Here is a 21,952-nt window from a genome sequence, read left to right as displayed (position 1 = left end):
TGGAGACTCAACTCAAATCTTTTGTCCAAGATGCAAGCAGGGGTTCTCAAACTTTTTGGTATCAGGACTCCTTTCATCGCTTAGAAATTATTAGGGACTTCAAAGAACTTTTGTTTATGTGGGTTACATTTATTGATGTATACTGTATTAGGAATTAAAACTGAAAATTTAAAAATACTTAGGAATTTAAAAATAACACTGATAATCCCTTTCATGTTAACATAAATAACATATTTTGTGAAATCACTATTTTCCAAGGCACAAAAAAAAGTAAAAAGAGTGGGATTTTTTTTACCTTTTTGCAAGTCTCCTTAATGTCTGGCTTAATAGAGGACAGCTGGATTCTCATGTCTGCTTCTGTATTCAGTCTTTTGTGATAGTTATTTTGACTGAGGTGTGTTAAGAAACTCGTGATTCACAGAGATACATAGTTGGAAGATGGAAAACTTCACAGACCCCTGAAAAAGTCTCAGGGACCCTCAGGGGTCCTTGGACCACATTTTGAGAACTGCTGAACTATAAGGATTAACTATGTGGGGAAAAGGTGGAAGAGATTCGACTGATTTTAAATGTTGGTGGAAGAAGGAACTTATAAAGAGGAAGAAATTAAAGATAGAGGGGATGACTGGTAGAGGGAGGTTTTTGAAGGAGAACGAGGGGTCTTAGGGTTAACTTTGGAAGGGAGAGAAGGACCTCTCAGGATTTTATACTAAGTCCCCAGCACACCTTGAATAACATTATCTGTTATTACTGCTTAGGCAGGAAGGAGGCAAAGATGGGTGAGAATTTGAGTAAGTTTGAAGGTGGGATGGTAGGAAAAAGAGGGTCCCAATAGGATAAATTCTTCCATGTGTATGCACATATATACATGTGCATTTTATAGGAAACAAAGTCATATGCTGAGAGTAAGGAAGAGGTGGGTAGGGAAGGAGTTTAATGAAATAGATAAATTTTGAAGTAACTAGAGAATGTAAGCTAGGGAAAATTGAAGAAAGAGATGACCATTGAGACATGAAAGGATTGCTACACATACACTGTAATTACAGAAATTCTCGTTACAGAAAAGTAATATCTGTTAGCAACTTGAAAAATACAGTGTCACTTTTTCAAAGAGAAAGTCCCCTATTCTACCCTAGGTAAACCCCTACGTGGCTATTTAGACTATCTTGATTAAGCATAACTAACATTTACCCTAGCTGCTTGCTTCCAAGCTATAATGCTCCTTTTGGGTCTTCAGATGGTTGTTACCTTGTCTTGGTCAGGTGTGTGGCAGCCACGTCTCTCGGACAGCTGGGAGGGTGACCCTGATGGGCCACACCGGCTTTCCTGCCTCCTCGGTGGCTGACTCTGGGTCTGGGACCCGTGGTTCTTTCATTACTTTGTAACTTACCACTAGATTAGAAATAACAGTTTTTAATTTGTCAGTAAGATATTTTTTCTGTTTTTGCTCCTTGTTTTATGTTGTGTGCCAAGTGCTTTGGTGGTTTTCTCCTCAGTGCAATTGCAGGAGAATACTGTAACCTTAAAACTGACTTTTTAAAAGGTGGATTTATCTGCAGATACTAAGTTATATAAATAACATTATTGTGCTTTTTTGAATCTTAAAAACATTGTTCTAGATTAGAAATGGTTGAACATTTAAAATACTTTTTACCTTGTATCGCAGAAGCTTATTTCTATTAATTACATATCGATTTATTAATAAATGGGCATGAAATTGTTGTTTGACATAAACCAACGGAGGACCGTCCTATTTCTAAAAAGGGAAGCCAGTTTGAATTACCCTTACCTGGTCTGAAAGTTCTCGCCCGTGTCTGTCGGTCTGCTCTTGTGCCGCCTTAGCCCGCCTTTCCCGACGCCTCGTGGCTTCTCTAACGGCCCTCTTTCCTGTGTATTTTGCGTTTCTGCCATGTAGGTCTTTCACAGTTCTGCAGCCCCAGGCGGGCATTCTCTGAGCAGGGTCCGCTCCGCCTGATCAGGAGCGCCTCTTTCTTTGCAGGTTTGCCATGTGCTGTGTGGGTAGACTAGTCGGTGTGCCCCGTGGCTAGAATCGGTAGTCAAGCCGTGGAAACAAGAGAGTAGGTGAACGCAGCTGGGAGGGTGCCGTTACGAAAACATTTCTCAGGACGTATAAAAACTGAATTCCTTCCTATCGAATGTATTCCTGAAGTTTCCAGAAACTGAATTATCAGTAGAATTGACATTTCCGTGAAATTTCAATTTGTCATTTATCTCATTATGTCATAATGATTTTAACTTTAGAATCCCAAACCAAACTTTAGTCTGAACACTATTTCTTATAATACCACTTGGGATTTTTATTGTGACACTGTCTTGTTTCCATGGCTGAGTAGCTTTTGTGCCGTAGTTCACCAATTGCAGAAAATATCCAATCGTGCTATTATTGTAAAATTTCTGATCTACACTGTTCCATAAGAACAGTTTTCTTGGAGCTAAAATTTAGATGAACAAGCATCATTATAATGCTCTAGAAAAGGCATATATGAGTATATTTGTTTAATATCACTAAATTGATGATTGTAGAGTGTGTTTCATGAGTGTGTATCCAGGACTGTAATCGTATTCCATGTTTTCACACACGTCAGGAGGTTACCCAGCACTGTAACCTTCTAATGGGAATTATCAGAATGTGAACAAATTTACTCGTCATTGTTCTCAGATTGGTATCAGTTTAGACCTTCTTGTTTTAATTAATATTTATTTTCCCTGTAAATAATAGATATTAACAATGCATACTTATTACAGAAAATTTGGAAAATACGAAAAATAGGCAAAGAATAAATACTAGGCATCTTGTGAGCCAGAAATACTCCTTTTTTATTTTTTAAACAATATTGGGATCATACTATTCAGAGAAATTTCTCAAACTTTTTATGATGGGAGGATTTTGAAACACACATTGATACAGGCAAAATCGGTAGAGTGAACCATGATGGACCCATCACTTAGCCCCAGAAAATTCATTCATACTATTCAATAGCTTGCTTTTTTCATTTAATAGTATATTGAGAATATCTTCCTATGTCATTGAATATGCTTTTAAAATAATGACTTTTAGTCACCCCTTGCTTCTTTAGATATTATGTCATGGATTATTTTCGTACTGTCTGTCAAATTTTTGGATAGCCTCGAAGCTTGTTCACCTGAGTAATAGCTCTTGGTGTTGGGTGGTGCCCTGCTACTGGAAGCAATGAGGGAATGCAGTGAGATGAGCATGATTCAGTTTGCTGTTGGAAAGGAGCAGCGTCTACCTTAGTAGCAGTATGTTTTGTAACTGACGGTTTTGTTTTGATTCACAGTTCACAGCAACCCGATGGACATGCCTGGAAGAGAGTTGAATGAGGACAGAGACAGTGGCATAGCACGGTCTGGTAATGTCAGGTTCATGTAGTTTATTCAGTGTTTTATGAGATTGCTGTTAGCTGGCATTGATTTTCTTTTTTGTCCTTGCCTTTATCATCCAATTCTAAGTGCACAATTTGTTCATATTGATATTAGCCTTATAAGAGAACTGTGAAAAGAGTAGAGTGAAGTCTCTTAAATTTTAACACTTTTCATGCTTACTATTAGGTATGCCTGGCGGAGTATGGCCTGCTGGAACACACACTGGCTCAGGCTTCGCCAGCATAAGACAGAAAGTGTTGCTCAGGAGACTGCTTAGACACCATAGGAGAAAAAACACATTTCCTTATATTTGCTTACTGCTACCTAGAGTTTAAATTGTCAGATTGTCTCTTTCCCAGAAAAGCATTTTGAACCAATGTTATACTTTTTTTTTTTTTCTAATACGGACTCTTTGAAAAAATTTATATATCTAACATCTATTGAAACATGCTGGAGATTAAAAAAAAAAAAATAGTAAAGCCCAGATTCTGCCCTTAAGGGGCACAGAAGCACTGGGAGGATAGTTAGGAAAGTCATCTGTCATTGTGTGATGTGTCCAGTGATAGACTTGTGCAGAGAGGCTCATAGAAAGGACATCTGACCTAGCCTGCCCACAGTGCTTTTTACAGAGATGGTGCTTGAGTCGCGTCTTGAGAAATAAACAGGAGTTTATCCAGGCAAAGGCATGGAAAAAAGGCATTTTAGCTAAAAGGAAAAGGGTGTGTTGTGGCCCAGAAATCAGCATATACAAAAGTTGGTGTAATTTTAGGCTTGAATTACTGTTAAATATGAGAAACTTAATTCACTAAACTAGAGTTACCTGCGTGTGTTGTCGCATTATATGGCTCTGCTGTCTAGATTATGATTCTCTTGAGTACAGATGGAAAGTCTGACCTTACCGTACATTGGAGTCCCTAGGTGTACCTTAGAATAAGAAGGAAGAGTTCAAAAATTTTTTCAGATGTCTGAACTCTACTTCTAAAGATTCTGATCTAGCCTAGAGAAGGGCTTGGGCATCTGAGAAACATGACGAAATGAAAAACCCAGCATGTGATTCTGATGGACAGCTAAGGTTGAGAACCTCCACTTGAATAGGAGGAATCTCTATTTTTCAAACAATCTCATCCTTCTTTTCCAATTATTTTTGTTTTGAACAATGTAGAGTTTATTTCTTTTAATGCGCTTTGCATTGTACTCTAGAGATTTAGTCTTTTCCGTGGCAGGAATTTAATTCTCACTATTTTATTCAAGATTTGGGAGGTGATAAGTTTATTTGTCTATACTTGATTTTCCTTCTTTCTTTTTTAAAAATACAAACAGCTTATCACATAAAAGAAAGATTGAAAGTAAAGAAGGAAGCTGCACAAAGTGAAAATATGTTCCAGAGAGAGTGGAGATGGGTCCGTCTCCGCGAGTGGAGAAGGACCTACTTGATTTTCTTGATTGGTCAATCGAAGGGTCTGGCCAGACTGGCCTGTAAGGCTGCTTCAAGTCATCGAATTAATTCATATATGCCATTTAGTTAATTGTATGTTTTCTTCTTTTTTCTTTGAGACAGTCCCACTCTGTCGCCCAGGCTGGAGTGCTGTGGCGTCAGCCTAGCCCACAGCAACCTCAAACTCCTGGGCTCAGGCAATCCTCCTGCCTCAGCCTCCCGAGTAGCTGGGACTACAGGTGCACACCACCATGCCCAGCTAATTTTTTCTATTTTTAGTTGCCCAGCTAGCTTTTTTTTTTTTCTATTTTTAATAGAGACAGGGTCTCGCTCTTGCTGAGGCTGGTCTTGAACTCCTGATCTCAAGCGATCCTCCCACCTTGGCCTCCCAGAGTGTTGGATTACAGGCGTGAGCCACTGCAGCCAGCCACCTTCTCTTTCTAAACACAGTTATTTTAAATACTAGAGTGTAAGTAAAATGTATTTTTCCCAAATTTAGGATAGCATTTTATTTTTTACTGAAGCCATACCCAGATTAGTTGTGCATGACCCAGTCTTAGACTATAAAGTTTTACAATACTAATTGATAAACTGTCTCTATAAGAAAGTAGTTCACACCTGGTGGGTGTGGTGCGCACCGACTGGGGAATGGACACGCTTGAAGCCCTGACTCGGGTGGGGCAAGGGCAATACAGGTAACCTAAATATTTGCACCCCCGTAATATGCTGAAATAAAATTAAAAAAAATAAATAAAATAAAATCATATAATAAAAAAACTGACATCAAAAAAGCAGTTTAGAATGCATTCATTGGTTGGTTATCTGCGTGCTTGCATGGCACATAAAGCTTTACCCTCCATCACTGAATTTGTCAGAATTCAAGTGACTAGGTCTTCATAATGACAAAGTCTCAGTTTTTAGTCCTGGTAACAAAATAATGTATCATCTGGCATGTACCTTTTTATAAATGGTGATAATACTTCCCTGTTTTGTTTACAAATTTTCAGTGTGTGATCATAAACAGAAAGATGGAAATCTGCAATATTGCCAAAGAAAAGCAGGTCCTTATTGGCAAGTCTTGTCCTCTCAAGATCCAGTGGGGAGAGGGGGAGAGCCCCAGCCCAGTGAAAAATAAGCGGTTGTAGCTCTTAACACTTGAGGCAATAAACAGATCTTGTGGATATCAAAGAAGGGTTTTGGGAAGGGAGCAATCTCTAGGGGCGATTGCAGTAGTAATCGTTAGAGTGTGGTCTGCTGGAATGTGTGTGTCACCCTAGAATGCTCCAGAGAGCCATCTCTAGGCTCTGCCCTTTTTTGGAGCTTAGTAGCTGTAGTGACTTTTATTCTTACTAGAAGTGGTGGGATGACTACCTGTGCACAGGTGATCCAGAATACGTGCAAGTGACCTATTTAAATGCCATTCAAACCCTTTCATATACAGCTTCTGTTATTAAAATCTGTTCATTAAACTTGAATAGCATCACATTTCCTTTAAGGACTAAAAGGGTTTAGATAAGTTAGGGGACAGTGTGGTGGCCAATGCCGTACTGCCTTGTTACAGAGTAGCATTTTCTTCTGGAGTGGGTAGAGGGGGGTGCCAAAAGGGGATTGTCTCAAGAATTTCTTGCCGACACACTGTTAATACATATATGATTTTTTCCCTCTGAGACCTTCTTCCAAGGATGATGTATTTTTTTTTTTTTTAACACATTGGCTGCCACACTAGAAAAAAATTTTTTTTCCTTTAGGCCGCAATGTTTTATTATGAAAGTACAATAAAAACCTCTAAAACAAAATAATCCCTTTTAATTTAATGAAACATTTGTTATTTTTTATTGTTTTCTGCATGTGAGTTATATGCAACTTGAAAAATAGTTCTCACGGCTCCCAAGGTGAAGAGATGTGTGAGTTACATGTTTCACAAGGCCCCAGGCTCAAAACTAGAATGAGTTAAATACAACTCACATGGCAGTTGTGCTAAATAGAAATTTTAGAGGCTCATGAAGCAAAATGAAAAATTTAAGTCCACCTACTCTTAAATTTGTTAAAAAGAAATTTGTTCTTGTGCTTAGAGATCATTGACTTACACATTGTACTTGTTGCTCTGACTTAACAGCCTCTCTCAGCAGCTTGCTTATCACCCCATTTCCTTCCCCGAACTCCTCGCTTACCCGAAGTTGTGCCAGCAGCTACCAGCGACGTTGGCGACGCAGCCAAACTACAAGTCTGGAGAATGGGGTGTTTCCTAGATGGTGAGTTATAACTTTAACTTTAGACCAAGATTGGTTAGTTCCTTCAACACAATTTTATATGGATTTTTAGATCCTGGACTTGTATTTCGTGTATTTTAAGTCTGGAATTATGGAACTAAAAACTTTTCAAAGGTATTACATTTTTTTCATTGTGCTAGTTTATACATAATTTACCGTTTAAGTGTACGTTGTTTTTTTTTTTTTTTTTTTGAAACAGAGTCTTGCTTTGTTGCCCGGGCTAGAGTGAGTGCCGTGGCATCAGCCTCGCTCACAGTAACCTCAAACCCCTGGGCTTAAGCCATCCTACTGCCTCAGCCTCCCAAGTAGCTGGGACTACAGGCATGCGCCACCATGCCCGGCTAATTTTTTTCTATATACATTTTAGTTGTCCAGATAATTTCTTTCTATTTTTAGTAGAGACGGGGTCTCGCTCTTGCTCAGGCTGGTCTCGAACTCCTGACCTCGAGCGATCCACCCGCCTCGGCCTCCCAGAGTGGTAGGATTACAGGCGTGAGCCACCGCGCCCTGCCAGAGTGTACGATTTTTTAAATGTACAGTTCAGTGGTGTTAAGTACCTTCGCATTGTTGTGCAGCCTTCATCGTACAACTGCAGAACTTTTTTATCTTCCCAAGCTGAAACTCTGCACCCATTGAACAGTAACTCCCCGTTCCTCCCTCCCTGCCCCGGCAGCTGCCATTCTGTTTTCTGTCTCTGTGAATTTGGCTACTCTCGGTATCTTACATGAGTGGAATCATAACAGTATTTGTCCTTTTGCATCTGCCTTATTTTGCTTAGCGAAATGTCTTCAGGGTTTATCTGCCTGTATCAGAAATTCATTCTTTTTTATGGCTGGAGAACATTCCCTTTTATCTATATATACCACGTTTTGTTTATCTGTTCCTCTGTCAGTGGACACTGAGGTTGTGTCTACCTTTCGGCTGTTGTGACTGGTGCGGCTGTGAACATGGGTGTGCAGATATCTGCTTTCACTGCTGGGGGCCTGTGCGCAGAAACGGGATTGCTGGCCCTCATGGTCACTCTGTTTGTAATTTTGTGAGGCATTGCCACACTGTTTTCCACAGTGGCTCTGCCATTTTACATTCCCACCAGCAATGCACAAGGCTTCCAATTTCTCCACATTCTTGCCAACAGTTTTTTTTTTTTTTTTTTAATAGTGGCCATCTTGATATGAAGTGGTTTCTCATTCTAGTTTTGGTTTACATTTCCCTAATAAATAGGAATGCAGAGCATCTTTTCATGTATTTATTGGGCATTTATATTTCTTCTTTGGAGAAATGTCTATTCATGTCCTTTGCCCCGTTTTTAATTGCGTTTATTTGCTTTGTTGTTGAGTTATGGGAGTTCTTTATATATTTTGGTTATTAATCCTTTTTGAGATATAGGATTTGCAAATACTACCTCCCATTTCATGAGTTGACTGTGCTTTTTGTGTTATATCCAAGAAACCATTACCAAATCCAACATCATGAAGCTTTTACCCTGTGTTTTATGCTAAGAGTTTTATGCTTAGGCCTTTGATCTATGTGCTACGTGTTTTGATATATCAGTCTTTCATGTTTCTATTTTGGCAAGTTACTCCATTCTTGAAAGATCTTTTTAAACTCTACATTAAGCACAACTGTAGGTAATGAAACTCTTATTTTCTCCTTTATTCATTCCCTTTATTCCCTCCTCTTTGACTTCACTCTTGAAATCAAAAGGAGAGACAAGAAAATCCTAGGACATTGAAGAAATTGTGCAGACTCATTTCTAAACCTTAAAATTCAGACATTTTTAGGTTGATTATGAATTGGGATTATCTGCTTCTTTAATGACTTCTAATTGGACAGAAATATTTCCAGTCTGACTCTTTAGTAAAACTTCTTATGAAAATGTGAGCATCAAAGAATAGCCAGTAGGTTTCTCAAAGAGATACACAATTGATATGAAGACTTAGATTTATATGATAAAAAAGCAGAGGTCCCTTGGCTTGCCTACATTTAATTAGCAAGAAGATTGAATTGTGAATTAATTATTTTTATTTTTTTAAAATTAAAAAAAACATTTATTTTTAAGGTCTATAGAAGAAAGCTTTAATCTGTCAGATGAAAGCTGTGGCCCTAACCCAGGAATTGTGAGGAAAAAGAAGATTGCAATTGGGGTAATCTTTTCGTTATCCAAAGATGAAGATGAAAATAACAAATTTAATGAATTCTTTTTTTCACATTTTCCTCTCTTTGAAAGCCACATGAACAAATTAAAGAGTGCAATAGAACAGGTAAGCATAGTTATATATTTATATCTTTTTTTAATGTTATTCCCCCGGTTAAACATTATGTTTGTTCATTTGGCAGAAAAATTAGTAAGACACTATGCGGGTGCCCTATAAAATGCTCTGGGAGATAACAAATAGATTTAGCACCTTTTAAGAAGTTTACTGACCAGTGAAAGATCTAAAGTCATTCATCCATTCATTCTGTAAATGAATATTTGAGGCCTAAAATATGGTAGACACCATTCTACCAACTGAAGAGAAGTTTGTGGAAAAAAGACTCCTGGCCCCATGGGACAGCAAATAAACAATGAGCACACACTATTTTAGATGATAATAAGTGCTGTGGAGAAAAATACAATAGGGAAAGACATGTAAGGAATGCTGAAAGGAAGGATGACTTATTTTTATAGGCCAGTGAGAAAGGCCCTGATACTAACACGGTCCAGAGATGCCGAGGAAGCTACGGCCGTTTGGAAGTTGTTCCAGCAGGGGCAGCGGCGCTGTGACAGGAGTGAGCTCGATGCCTAAGCGACGTCACGGAGGCCGGAGTTGAGGGTTGAGTGAGAGCAGACCATGAGGGCTGTCCAGGATGCCATTGTGAGAGCCTTGGCATTTGCTCTTAAGAAATACAAGAAGCCACTGGAGGGTTTTGAGTGGAGAAATGACATTATTTATAAGGAGCGTGGAGAACAGATTTCCAGGAGCAAATGTGGGTGCTGTGGGCCAGTTAGGAGGATGTTGCGATGATCCAGGTGAGAGATGGGGAATATGCAACCAATTTAGTGATGGAATTGGCGAGAAGTGGTTGGATTCTGAGTATATTTTGAAATAGGGCCAATGTGATTAGCTGATGGACTGAATTAGGGTGTGAGAGAAAGAACAATCGAAGTTGACTCTACAATTTGTCAACCAAGTAGTTAGCAGGATGGAGTTGCCAGTACTGAAGTGGGAAAAACTGCAGAGGGAACAGGTTTGACGGGGGAAGATGGGTTTTTTCGATTTGCCTCCTGAATGTCCAAGTGTAGAGTTTAGGAGAGACGTCATCAGTATATAGATGGTATTTAAAGCCATGAAACTGACTGAAATAGGGAAGAGAGAAGAGGAAATTCTAGGCCTTAGATGTGGAGCATTTTAATATTTAGAGTTTGAGAAGGTGAGAAGCAACCAGTAGAGGAGATGGAAAAGGACTGGCCGTTCAATTAGGAGGAATAACAAAAGAAGAGTACTTTTGCAGGGGAGCCAAGTGAATAAAGTGTTTCAAGAAGGAGGAAGTAATTGTGAAATGCTGCTAATAGTATATATACTACAAATAGGTAAAGTAAGAAAATTTTGAAATATGTGATAGAACCTAAGGATAGCTAAAAAAGAAGCATGAGCAAAGTTTTTTTTAGTAGTTCAGAGGTAAGAAAAATGACTTCTTATTGGGAAGAAGTTTCATTTGGACTGCATCTTGAAAGATATATAAGATTTTTTTAAACATTAAGCTCTGAAAATTGGATATAGCAGAATAGCAAGAAAATTGATGTTCTTGCCACTCACAGGCAACTCACTTTCATGCTGAAAGTGTTATGTATTTAGGCCTTTTCTGTGCATATTGTACTTGGTAGGTATTGTACTGTGTCCATATTTTTTAAATTATGTACACATTTTAACACATTGGCTGCCACACTAGAAAAAAAATTTTTTTCCTCGGGGCCATGGTGTTTTATTATGAAAATAGAATAAAAACTTTGAAAACAAAATGATCCTTTCTAATTTAATGAAAAATTTATTATTTTTTTTTTCTGTGTGTGAGTTATATGCAACTTGAAAAATAGTTCTCACGGCTCCCAAGATGAAGAGACATGTGAGTTACACATGCCTCTTGAGGCCCTGGGCTCAAAACTAGCATGAGTTAAATACAACTCATGTGGCAGTTAATGTGTTAACTCATCGTTGTAACACAGTTCTTAAATATATTTTAGTGGATTTCTTCAATTTAAGTAACAATTTGCTTATTCGGCCATTTCCACTTTTTCACAGTCATTGCTACCCTATAGTTAACATCGTGGTGAATTTTCCAGATTGTTTTTCAGAGGAGATTCCCAGAAATTGAACTAATGAAATCAGTGGCTATACCGAGAGTTCTTAATCCTTGTGACAATACGTGCAGGGAAAGGAGATGAAGAGAAGCAGTGAGTGGTGCAGCTGGCAAAGTGAATGGGACCCACTGAGGAAGAATCTAGAATGCTTGCTAGGGAGTTTCGACTTCGTTTTTAAGGTTGTTTTCAGTTTATGCTTTAGGAAGATTAATTTGCCAGTATGTTAAAAGAGATGAGAATAAGAGGCTGGAGGTGGGTAGACAAATTGAAATGGTTAAGAAACCAGAGGATGCATCTGAGTAACTCAGTAGTGACTAAGGATCATCTGCCTCTAGAGGAGACACAGGTGTTGGTTACTCACATTGAATCTGTCAAAAAACAGCGTAGCAGTTCTTTTTTACTGAACAAATGAGTAAAGGCCATTTTCATGGCCGTTTTCTTAAGTTAGTTACATTTTCTTCAGTTGATTGTGGTCCCATTTTATAGTCTATCGTTGCCAAAAGTCATCACATGCAGCATTTAGCTGCAGCTGAACTGACATTTTGAGTTAAGTATTTGAAAAAGTATTAAGTACTTGAAAAAGTATTTCAAGCTTTGTATAAAACTTGAAATAGGCATTATGGAACTCATTAAAGGTTATTGACCATTCTGTAACCTCAAGTACACATTGTAGTGCTCATAGTTGTCTGGATCTTTGTTCCAAGTTTAGTATCCCATTTTTTATTAAAGCTGAAAGATAAAACTAAATGAATGCTTTTATGTTATTGAATTGAACTTAATTTTGAAAGTTCTATAGTAGTTAATTAATGATAAAATATTTTAAATACTGGACCATCCAAAGAAGTTACCTTCTAGAGCTAGTTTTCACACTGTGTACTTTTTTTTTTTTTTTTAAATAAAAGCTATGGATTTTGTTTCTGAGCTCCTTGGCAGTTATTTTAAAGTCTGCTATCTTTTGAGATCTATAATGTACTATTGCTGATAAAATTAAGGAAGAACATTACTCAATTTTAACAAAAGAATATTAACTTTTTTATAAGTTGTGAGTCTCTTAACAGTTTGAAAAAACATAAAGTAAATTTTACTTTTACATTATGAAGCTTTTGGATGTCCAGGAATATGATTTCTGGCCTGAAGTAGTCTGACCTTTTACATACATGTTTTTTGAAAAATGTTTAATCACTTTGTGATTACATAAAGAATACAGAATTCTCTTTGAAAACATCTAAAAGATTATGGATCAAGTTCTTTTTGACCTACATATCCTACTCCTGATCCATTTTTGTCAACCTAGATCAAGGCTTTTGAACCTCAGCTAAATACAGTTTTAAGAAATAATACTCATAACTTCAGTTTCTTTCTGTAGAATCTTTAGATTTTAAGAAAAATTAACCAAAGCATTATCTGTGAAGTATAAAATTATAAGCTATTATTGAGTTATCAGTATGTCTCATTCTGTGTAGGGGGAAAAAAGTTTTTTGTAACGCAGAAACTGTCAACATCAGTTTTTTGTGTGTGTTGACATTCTGTGGTTTGACAGTTACAGTAAGAGATTTAACGGTTGAAAAGTTTGAATTTTGTTCAATTGTTAATGCCCAGATGTGCAGAAGAGAAAGTAACTATAAATGTGTGTGCCTTCATTTCTTTCTAGATAAATATGTTGGTAGAATGTTGTGTAAATTTGTGACTTTATCTTCTTTTTTCATGTTTTGCCCATGATTACTATGAGAATTAACTATTTAATAATTGTTTTCAAGGCTATGAAAATGAGCCGGAGATCAGCTGACGCCAGTCAGAGGAGTTTGGCATATAATCGAATAGTTGATGCCCTAAATGAATTCAGGTACATATTCCTCAGCTTTCCATAATACAGAGTTATTTCACAGTGTACACAGGAAAATTGAATTTTTTCCTTTAACTTGTCTAAAAAAAATTTAATTCTTAAATTTCTTTGTTCTCTAGTCAAAGGAGAGTGTAATTCAGTAGACCAGTGGCTCCTGTTATTAAATCTCAAATGTCCTTGGGATTCAGGCACATTTGGGAGCCATCAGTAGTATGATTTTCAGTACTGGACCATTTGGAAGCAGATATGACCAGAAGATAGAGCCTCACTCTTGCTCAGGCTCATCTCAAACTGCTGAGCTCAAGCGATCCTTCCACCTCGGCCTCCCAGAGTGCTAGAATTACAGATGTGAGCCACCGTGCCTGGCCTAAATTTCTAACTATAATAATGGATTTGTTTATTTCTTCTTGCAGCTCTATCAGTTTTTTGCCTCACATATTTTGATGCTCTTTTGTTAAGTGCATACACATTAAGAATTATTACGTCTTCTTTGAAAATTGCCCCTTATCATTATGTAGTGCCCCTCTTCATCTCTGATAATTTTTGGTGTTCTGACCTGTGCTTTGAGTGAAATTAAATTAATGTAACTACTCTAGCTTTCTTTTGATAGTGTTAATATGGTATATCTTTTTCATGCTTTTACTTTTAATCTACCTGTGTCCTTATATTTAAAGTTTCTTGTTAGACAACACGAAGTTGGGTCTCTACCTTTTAACTGATGTATTTAGACCACTCACATTTAAAGTGATTGATACATTAATAGTTAGATTAATGTCTACCATGTTTGTAACTGTTTCCTGTTTGTTTCACTTGTTTTTTATATTTTTATTTTTCCTCTGTTTTTCTTCCTTCTTGGGTCTTAAGCATTTTATATGCTTCCATTTTGCTCTCTTCCTTCAGCATGTCGGTTGTATTTCTTTAAAGCACTGTTTTCTCATGTTTGCCCTAGAGTTTGCCATATGTATTTGCAAGTAATCTAAGTCTATTCTCATACAAGATCAGGCATGTTCAGGGTGGTATGGTGATAGACATAATCTAATTCTACTTTTAAATAACCGTGTCCTGCTTCGTAGGTAGTACAGGTACCTTATAACACAATATTCCCAGTTCCTTTCCCACATCCCGTATTACGTTGCTGTCACTCATTTTTCCATTAGCTGTAATCATTCAGTATGCTGTTGTTACTACATTAAACAAATAGTTTTCTATTAGCGTGATTAAGAATAAGAAAAATAAGACTTTCGTTTACATTTATTACTTTTCCGACACTCTTGCTTTCTTCATGTAGATTTGAGTTTCTGACCTATGTTATTTTCTTCTCCTTGATAAATGTCTTTTAACACTTCTTGAATGGCAATTCTTCTGGCAACAAATTCCCTCAGTTTTTATTTGTCTGAGAAAAGTCTTTTTCTTAAAGTGCTGGGATTACAGGCATGAGCCAATGTGCCTGACCCTCAAATATTTTTTAATCAGAATTTTTATGTAAGAACACATTGAACTGAAGTAGAATTGAAAGGTTTATTCAGTTAGAACTGAAATTGATCTAGAGTTTAGTTTGGAAGTTAAATTACATCGTAAAACTGTGCTTAAAAAAAAAGCCATTCAGGTACTGAGCTAATCACTAGACAAGCATACTGAAAAGTGTTTCCCGAATTTCTGTAGTTCAAATCAGTAAGTCTAGAGGCTAGCATCTGTATTTCACAAACTCTTTTAGCAATAATTAGTTTAAACTTTTTCAAGGAGAACAATTACCAAATCGTGTCATTCCTCTGTGCTCTTCTACTGCGTGGTGCACCCATGGCCTTGTCTTGCACAGTTGTTCTTTTCCACTCTTAGCCAGGGATCTCAGAATCAGCATCTGAGAGGAATTTTGCATTGAAATTATGATCCATTTGCAATTCTTGAGAGAGATTGTGTATGCAAAGGAGAAATGTGTGTGGTTTATTGAAAACAAGATATCTTAAACCTAATATCAGTCGGTAATATTTTAGCTTATCGTGATATTAGGCCTAGACTTACAATTTCAAAATTGCCTCGGTTTTACAACATATACAAGTTATAAAATCATTGAAAGTATATGTCGTGATTGTGTTCCTTTCCTTTTGTGTTAAGTTTGATTATTTTACTTCAGTCACTGTGCAAATTGGAAAGGTTGTAAGTCTGCTAAGCATTCTTAGGATATATTAAAAATACTTTATAAACTCTTACAATAATATTTAAGAAGTCTACCTTAGAAATACTTTAACATATATAGCTGATCCTCAAATATTGTATTTGAGAATTCACCTTTTGCAAAGATTTATTTGTAACCCCAAAGTATGCTTGCAGTGCTTTTGCGGTAATTTGAGCAAACATGCAGAGCAGTGAAACTTGGAGTCGCCCGACTCACACGTTCCCAAATCGGGTCAGACAAGGCGACGCTCTGCCCTCTTGGTTCACCTTTCATACTGTGAACAGATGTCCTTTTTGACATTTATTTAGTGCCAAGTTTTTTGCATTTTATCCTTTTTACAAGTGATTTTGCTGTTAAAAATGGCTCCCAAGTGTAGTGCTGAAATGTTGTCTAATATTCACTGCAAGAGGGCTGATGTGCCTTACAGAAAAAAATACATGTGTTAGATAAGCTTCATTCAGGCATGATTTGTAGTGCTGCTGGCCGTGAGTTCAATGTCAGTAAATCAGCTACACGTATTAAATAAGGTGTGCTTAAACAGAGACCCACATACAAACAAGGTTATGTATTGATGGATTGATGGAAATGTGACCAGAGGCGCACAGGAGCCTGACTAACCCTGTATTTCCCCAAGGAGCAGAGGTCCAGTGTTCGCTGATTCACTGCTTGGATGCACTTTATAGAACATAACTGCTTTGAATAATGAGAATGGAACATGCAGTCGGCCCTCTGTATGTGTGGGTTCCACACCTGCAGATTCAACCTCAGATCGAAAATATTTGAAAAAGAAAAATAAACAAAAAAACCCAATAAAAAACAGCACTAAAACAATTAAAAATAATAAAAATTTAAAAGCCAATGCAATATAACAACTATATATGTAGCATTTACATTGTATTAGGTATTATAAGTAATCTAGAAATGGTTTAAACTATGCAGGGTGAAGTGCATAGGTTATATGAAAATATAATGTCATTTTGCACAAGGGAGTTGAGCATCCACGGACTTTAGTACCCAGGGGGTTCTGGAACCAGTCACCGGAGGATACTGAGAAATGACTACTTTTTAAATTAAGTGATTATTGAAAATTATCAATTACATAATTTTTAAAGTATTTGATTATTTGAGACCAGATGATAAATGAATTTTGGGTAGTTGAGAAGAGGAAGGAAATGATTTACATACATACAGAAATCCTGAAATCTAAAGAAGCAGGAAGCATGTTTAGTTAGCATTGCTGCCTGGCAAAGATGATTTTTTACTTAGACTTCATGCAAAGCAAAGAGAACTATATCATGTCCACAGTTCCCTCCTAACCAAAGGAGTCTTTCATTCTCTGGGCACAGACTGGGAAGAATAAGGGGACAGTTTACTGACAATACTTGCTTTTCCTACCATTTAAGAATGGTAGGACATAATTATTCTTCTGCAGAAGAAATCATTACTGCTAGATTGTTAGTGACAACATGGAGTTACATATAGTGAGAAGCACTATTGTTTAATAGGCTAATTTCCTTGCACTTGATGGCACTCTGAGGTCATAACACATATGCCTTTTTTTTTTTTTTTTGAGACAGAGTCTCACTCTGTTGCCCAGGCTAGAGTGAGTGCCGTGGCGTCAGCCTAGCTCACAGCAACCTCAAACTCCTGAGCTCAAGCGATCCTCCTGTCTCAGCCTCCGGAGTAGCTGGGACTACAGGCATGCACCACCATGCCCGGCTAATTTTTTCTATATATATTTTTAGCTGTCCAAATAATTTCTTTCTATTTTTAGTAGAGATGGGGTCTCGCTCTTGCTCAGGCCGGTCTCGAACTCCTGAGCTCAAACGATCCGCCCACCTCGGCCTCCCAGAGTGCTAGGATTACAGGCGTGAGCCACCGCGCCCGGCCATAACACATATGCTTTAACACTAAAGCGGTAAAGACAGGTCCTCAGAGGAGCACTGATACCAGTGCTTGTGATCTGGCTCTGTCCCGAGACCTAGTTTTGTAGTAGACCGTAATATGCTGAAGAAACTCATGAAAAACTCTAAGTGATCAGCTTATTCATTTATTTATACAGTGGTGTTTTTTTTTTAATCAGAAACTATATTCACATGGTTAGGAAACAAAAAAAAATCTGGAAGGTCTATTAATGAAAAATAAATGAACCCTAGCCTATACCCCATTGTTCCCCAAAACGTTCTCTTAATGCTTATATTTTCTGTTATTTACCTCCATATTGTTAAATAGTATACTCAGTGCTATTGGTTGATTTATCAATTTTAGATCATATGTATTTTCTGCCATGATAAGTGAGTTTACACCTACCCCTTAGTCTTTTATACTCTCAATATAGTGATAGCACTATCTTGTCCTTCAGGTCTGGTAAATTTTCTGCTTTCTTTGACTATTCTGTTTTCTTTCTGGAATCTTTTTTGTTAGAGATCAGCACTCCTGGATTGTTCTTCTAGGTTTCTTTTCTTTCATGTTCTCCTTTTTTTGTGAATGTATTCTTTCCTTACTTGTTTTTCCGTCCCTTCTATGATTTTTTTCATTTCAGCAAATCTTCTATGCAAGAAGTTTTCAGGAATCTTTTTCTTTGAAAAATAGATTCTCTGCCATATTCTCTAAGAATGTACATTTGAGTTTCATTTAAAAGTTTTCTTCTGTTTTGTGCATTATTTCTATTTCCTCTGGAGTCATTTTGTTTATGTATGTGTGTGTTATTTCTGTTTCCTCCTCTGTCTCCGTCCTTGGAGGCTTTCTCTAAATATCAGTGTGTTTTGTTGTCCACTCCGTAGTTGAGAGTGAGATGCCAGACTGTGGGTTGGGAGTTCTGTGCGTGATCAGGCTTTCAGCTGAAGACTTCACTTCAGGGCAGTGTTTTAAGATCTGTTTTCCTTATCACTCTCTGAAGGAGCACATTTAGACATTTTCCCCCTAATCTTTGTCCCTGTACTCCCCCCCATAGAATTTTAATACCACAGATACATTCTGCATCTGTTTACATACTGTGAACGATACGGGCGTTAGGAAGGACTCGCAGGAGGTCATTCCTCTGGGCTGTTCCGCAGCTATGTCTTCTCTCCCGTCCTCAGTCATTCCGGGAGGAAGTCGGGGGAGGCTGAAGGGTTGTCAGCCGTCCGTGGACTTGGAATCAGTCTCCCGATTTTCAGCCTTGTGTCTTAAACTCCTGCTTCTACTTTACCATGCACTTGTGAACCTTGAGCCTCTTCTTGCTTTAGTCAGGGCAGACTGGCTCCTCTTTATCCACGCACCGCCGTGAGGCTATAGCCTGTAGTTTACTCTTCTGCTTCAGTCACCATTCCTTCATGTCTTTTGTCTTCCAAAATTTTATGAAATTATTTTCACTAATGATTCATCTCCAATTCTGTATGTTGCAGTGGTTTTTCTGTTTCCAAAACCTTAAGTTGTATTCAGTTGAGGCCTTGGAACTGAGGAGAAATAAACGTTTGTATTCAATTTTCTGTCCTGTCTGAACATCTTTACTAAGCTTTAAAAATAAGCATTTTCATATATCCCTAGTTGTATTCTAGTGGTAATTTTCTCTATAAAATACTTTTTTATTTGTTTATTTTTTTAAGTTCTTAGCAATGATTTTTATACCCTACCAAGAACTCATTAAAGTGAGCTGTATTGATTCTTCTGTCCATTGTAATATAGCATATTCATACTGGTTCACAATTCAGTGAAACTATGGGAACTATAAATTTCTTAATGTGTCTTCTTTTTAGAACAACAATTTGTAATCTTTACACGATGCCACGAATTGGAGAACCTGTCTGGCTTACGATGATGTCGGGGACTCCAGAAAAAAATCAGCTTTGCCATCGTTTCATGAAGGAGTTCACTTTTCTAATGGAAAATGCTTCCAAAAATCAGTATGACTTTATGTATTTATGTATGAATGCGTGGGTGTGTGTGTGTGTCTGTTATCATTTACTGTAATTAGATGTCTAGCTTGTGCTCAAACCCAGTTACAAGGTGGAAGAATCGCCCATTATTGCTGGAATTAGTTCATATTATTAGGATCAAAACAGTGAGAAAGTGCCAGGATTCCAGTGATGCATTTTTAATGTGATATTTTATTATATTGTTTTCTTCTAACTATTCATCAAGTCTTTTGAATCCAAATGAGTAATTTGGAAGTTTTTATTCTCTTTGATGGTAGAAAAAGTTTGCTTGATACTTTCCATCATTTTCCCATTCAGTAATTTGGAATGTAAGGACCTGTTGGCCGAGTCCTTAATGAACTGTGCAGATTAAACACTGAAAAGAATCCGTAGTTTTTCAAGTAAAATAACATTTTTATTTTGTAATTATACTCTGAAAGAGTTCCTTGTGTATATTCTCTTTATTTTAAAGATTTTTTTTTTAACTCCTCCTCAACCAAAATATTTATTAACTTTCATTTTAATCCTGGTGGGTGGGCCTATCCTTTCGTCTCTCCTCTCCTTTCTGATTCCACCTGCCACACAAGAGTGTGTGCTCTCCTTGCTTACTCCGTCCCTCCACTTTGTGTGAGGTTTCCTAAAGGCAGGCTGGAATCTGATAGGATGTGTTTTGTTTTCAGATTCTTGCCAGCTCTCATTACTGCGGTTTTGACCAATCACCTTGCCTGGGTTCCAACAGTCATGCCAAATGGACAACCACCGATAAAAATATTTTTAGAAAAACATTCCTCTCAGAGTGTGGACATGTTGGCAAAGACTCATCCATATAACCCACTTTGGGCACAACTGGGTATGTATGTGGAAACCCTCACCGTATGTATTATACATAGACTTTTGTGTAACTGTATTGGTTTTGTAGCAAAAACAAAAATAAAATGCTTTCTTTTACCTCCTCCATTCTAAATTATCTTCCCTTTACTTGTCCTTTCACATCTGCTAAATTGTCCTGTGCCCTCTTAATGCTGATAATCATTCCTTACAGAGAATTGCATGTGGAACAAGACTAGGGTGATAACTGCTTTACTAGTAACTTCAGTCTTCAGGCCATTTTACATTTTTGTACTTTGTGTTAGGTATTTTTTCCAGAAAGAGTAAATCAGCAAAGTCACCTGTGAATAAATCTGGTTGCTGGAGAAGCAGTTCACTAAGGTTTCTATTGTTTCGCTTTTGTTTGTTCGATGAGTCATTTTGGAATGTGTTTCCCTTAGTGCTAAGCACCACTAAATAAATTGGTAATGGGGAGACTGATGATTGGTAAGTTCACAGGTGTTAGGGAGGCAGTTAGCAGGGTGCTTAAAATAAGCACCCAGTGTGGAGTCAGACGTACCACCTTTGAATCACAGTGTGCTCATTTATAAAGTGGGGGTAATAATAGATAGTATATACTTTAAAAAGTTATGAAAATTAAATGAGCTTATACAGGTAAAGTGTTTAGGACAGTGCCTGATACATGTAGCTGCTAATTACTCCTCCTCTTACTCTGTTGCTCTTAGGTGACTGGGGAAGAGTAAGATGGGAACATTTTGGTGACCTGGTAGAAACTTCCCCTAGGTTGCTCTTGTGATTGAACTTGCCAGGCAGATTGTCCTGTGGCTTATCCATTCAAGACACTTACCTCCCTCTCTGTTTCCTTCCTTGTTCCCTCCTTCCCTTCCTACATTCCACTTTACTGAGTTACAGTTGACATACAGTAAACACATATTTGAAATACACAATTTGATGAATTTTGTCAATATGTATGCCTCTAAAACCATCACCAAAATCAAAATGATGAACACATCCATCACTTCCAAAAGTTCTTCATGCCCTTATGTAACCCCTCCCTCCTCCCCCTCCCCAGCCTCCCCGTTCCGCTTTCCTCATCCCCTGGCAGCCACTGATCTGCTTTCTGTCACAATAGATTAGTTTGTATTTCCTAGAGTTTTATATAAATAGAATCATACAGTACATTGTTTGTTTGGTTTTTTTTTGGTCTAACTTCTTTCATTCAACGCAATTGGGATTTACTTATATTAATAGTTCATTCCTTTTTAATGCTGGGAATTATTATATTCCATTGCATGATAATAACTTTTTAAAATCAAGTAATTCAATAGTATTTTTTTAGTTGGGACATTTAAAATCTGTTTTTCATTCTACAATCATTTGTTGAGTGTGTGATATTTAAGGCTCTGTGCAAAGAACACCAAGGGTATAAAGATGAATGATTTCATCTTTGCCCTTTGAAGTTGCCTAAGTCTAATACTGGAGGTGATTATATGTAGACAGTAGTAGTAATTCAAAGAAGAACTGTAAGAGACATGAAAAGTTCAGTGGGAGTTCAAATAAAAAGGGTCGACTTTTCTTACCCAAGTGAGGATGTTTGAGTGAAATGAAAATCCTTGGGCTGGGAGAGACGCAGCAGGAAGGGGTGGTACACGGATGAGTGGAGTGGAGATGCCACAAGTGCCGGGCACAGTCAGTGGCCCAGTTTAAGTGGAGCTGGGGGTGAATAAAGATGAAGGCGGCTAGCTACACGAAGATAAAGCTGG

At 37.5% G+C, this 21,952-nt stretch overlaps 1 protein-coding gene across 4 annotated transcripts in view; it reads left to right on the top strand.

The window, feature by feature from the left end:
* FNIP1 (folliculin interacting protein 1) overlaps window positions 1-21,952 on the top strand; it is a 120,228-nt gene that overhangs the window by 77,086 nt on the left and 21,190 nt on the right. For 3 of the 4 annotated variants that reach the window (XM_069483589.1, XM_069483587.1, XM_069483590.1), the window contains 7 exons: window positions 1,916-1,999; window positions 3,321-3,392; window positions 6,957-7,092; window positions 9,170-9,371; window positions 13,207-13,292; window positions 19,203-19,349; window positions 20,042-20,211. In XM_069483589.1, coding sequence (XP_069339690.1) covers window positions 1,916-1,999; window positions 3,321-3,392; window positions 6,957-7,092; window positions 9,170-9,371; window positions 13,207-13,292; window positions 19,203-19,349; window positions 20,042-20,211 — 897 coding nt within the window. The remainder of the gene's footprint in view (window positions 1-1,915; window positions 2,000-3,320; window positions 3,393-6,956; window positions 7,093-9,169; window positions 9,372-13,206; window positions 13,293-19,202; window positions 19,350-20,041; window positions 20,212-21,952) is intronic. The other variant, XM_069483588.1, reaches the window with a different exon arrangement.

Source organism: Eulemur rufifrons, chromosome 10 (assembly GCF_041146395.1).
Source record: "Eulemur rufifrons isolate Redbay chromosome 10, OSU_ERuf_1, whole genome shotgun sequence".
In the NCBI taxonomy this organism is placed as follows: Eukaryota; Metazoa; Chordata; class Mammalia; order Primates; family Lemuridae; genus Eulemur; species Eulemur rufifrons.
This window is presented reverse-complemented; position numbering and strand designations above follow the sequence as displayed.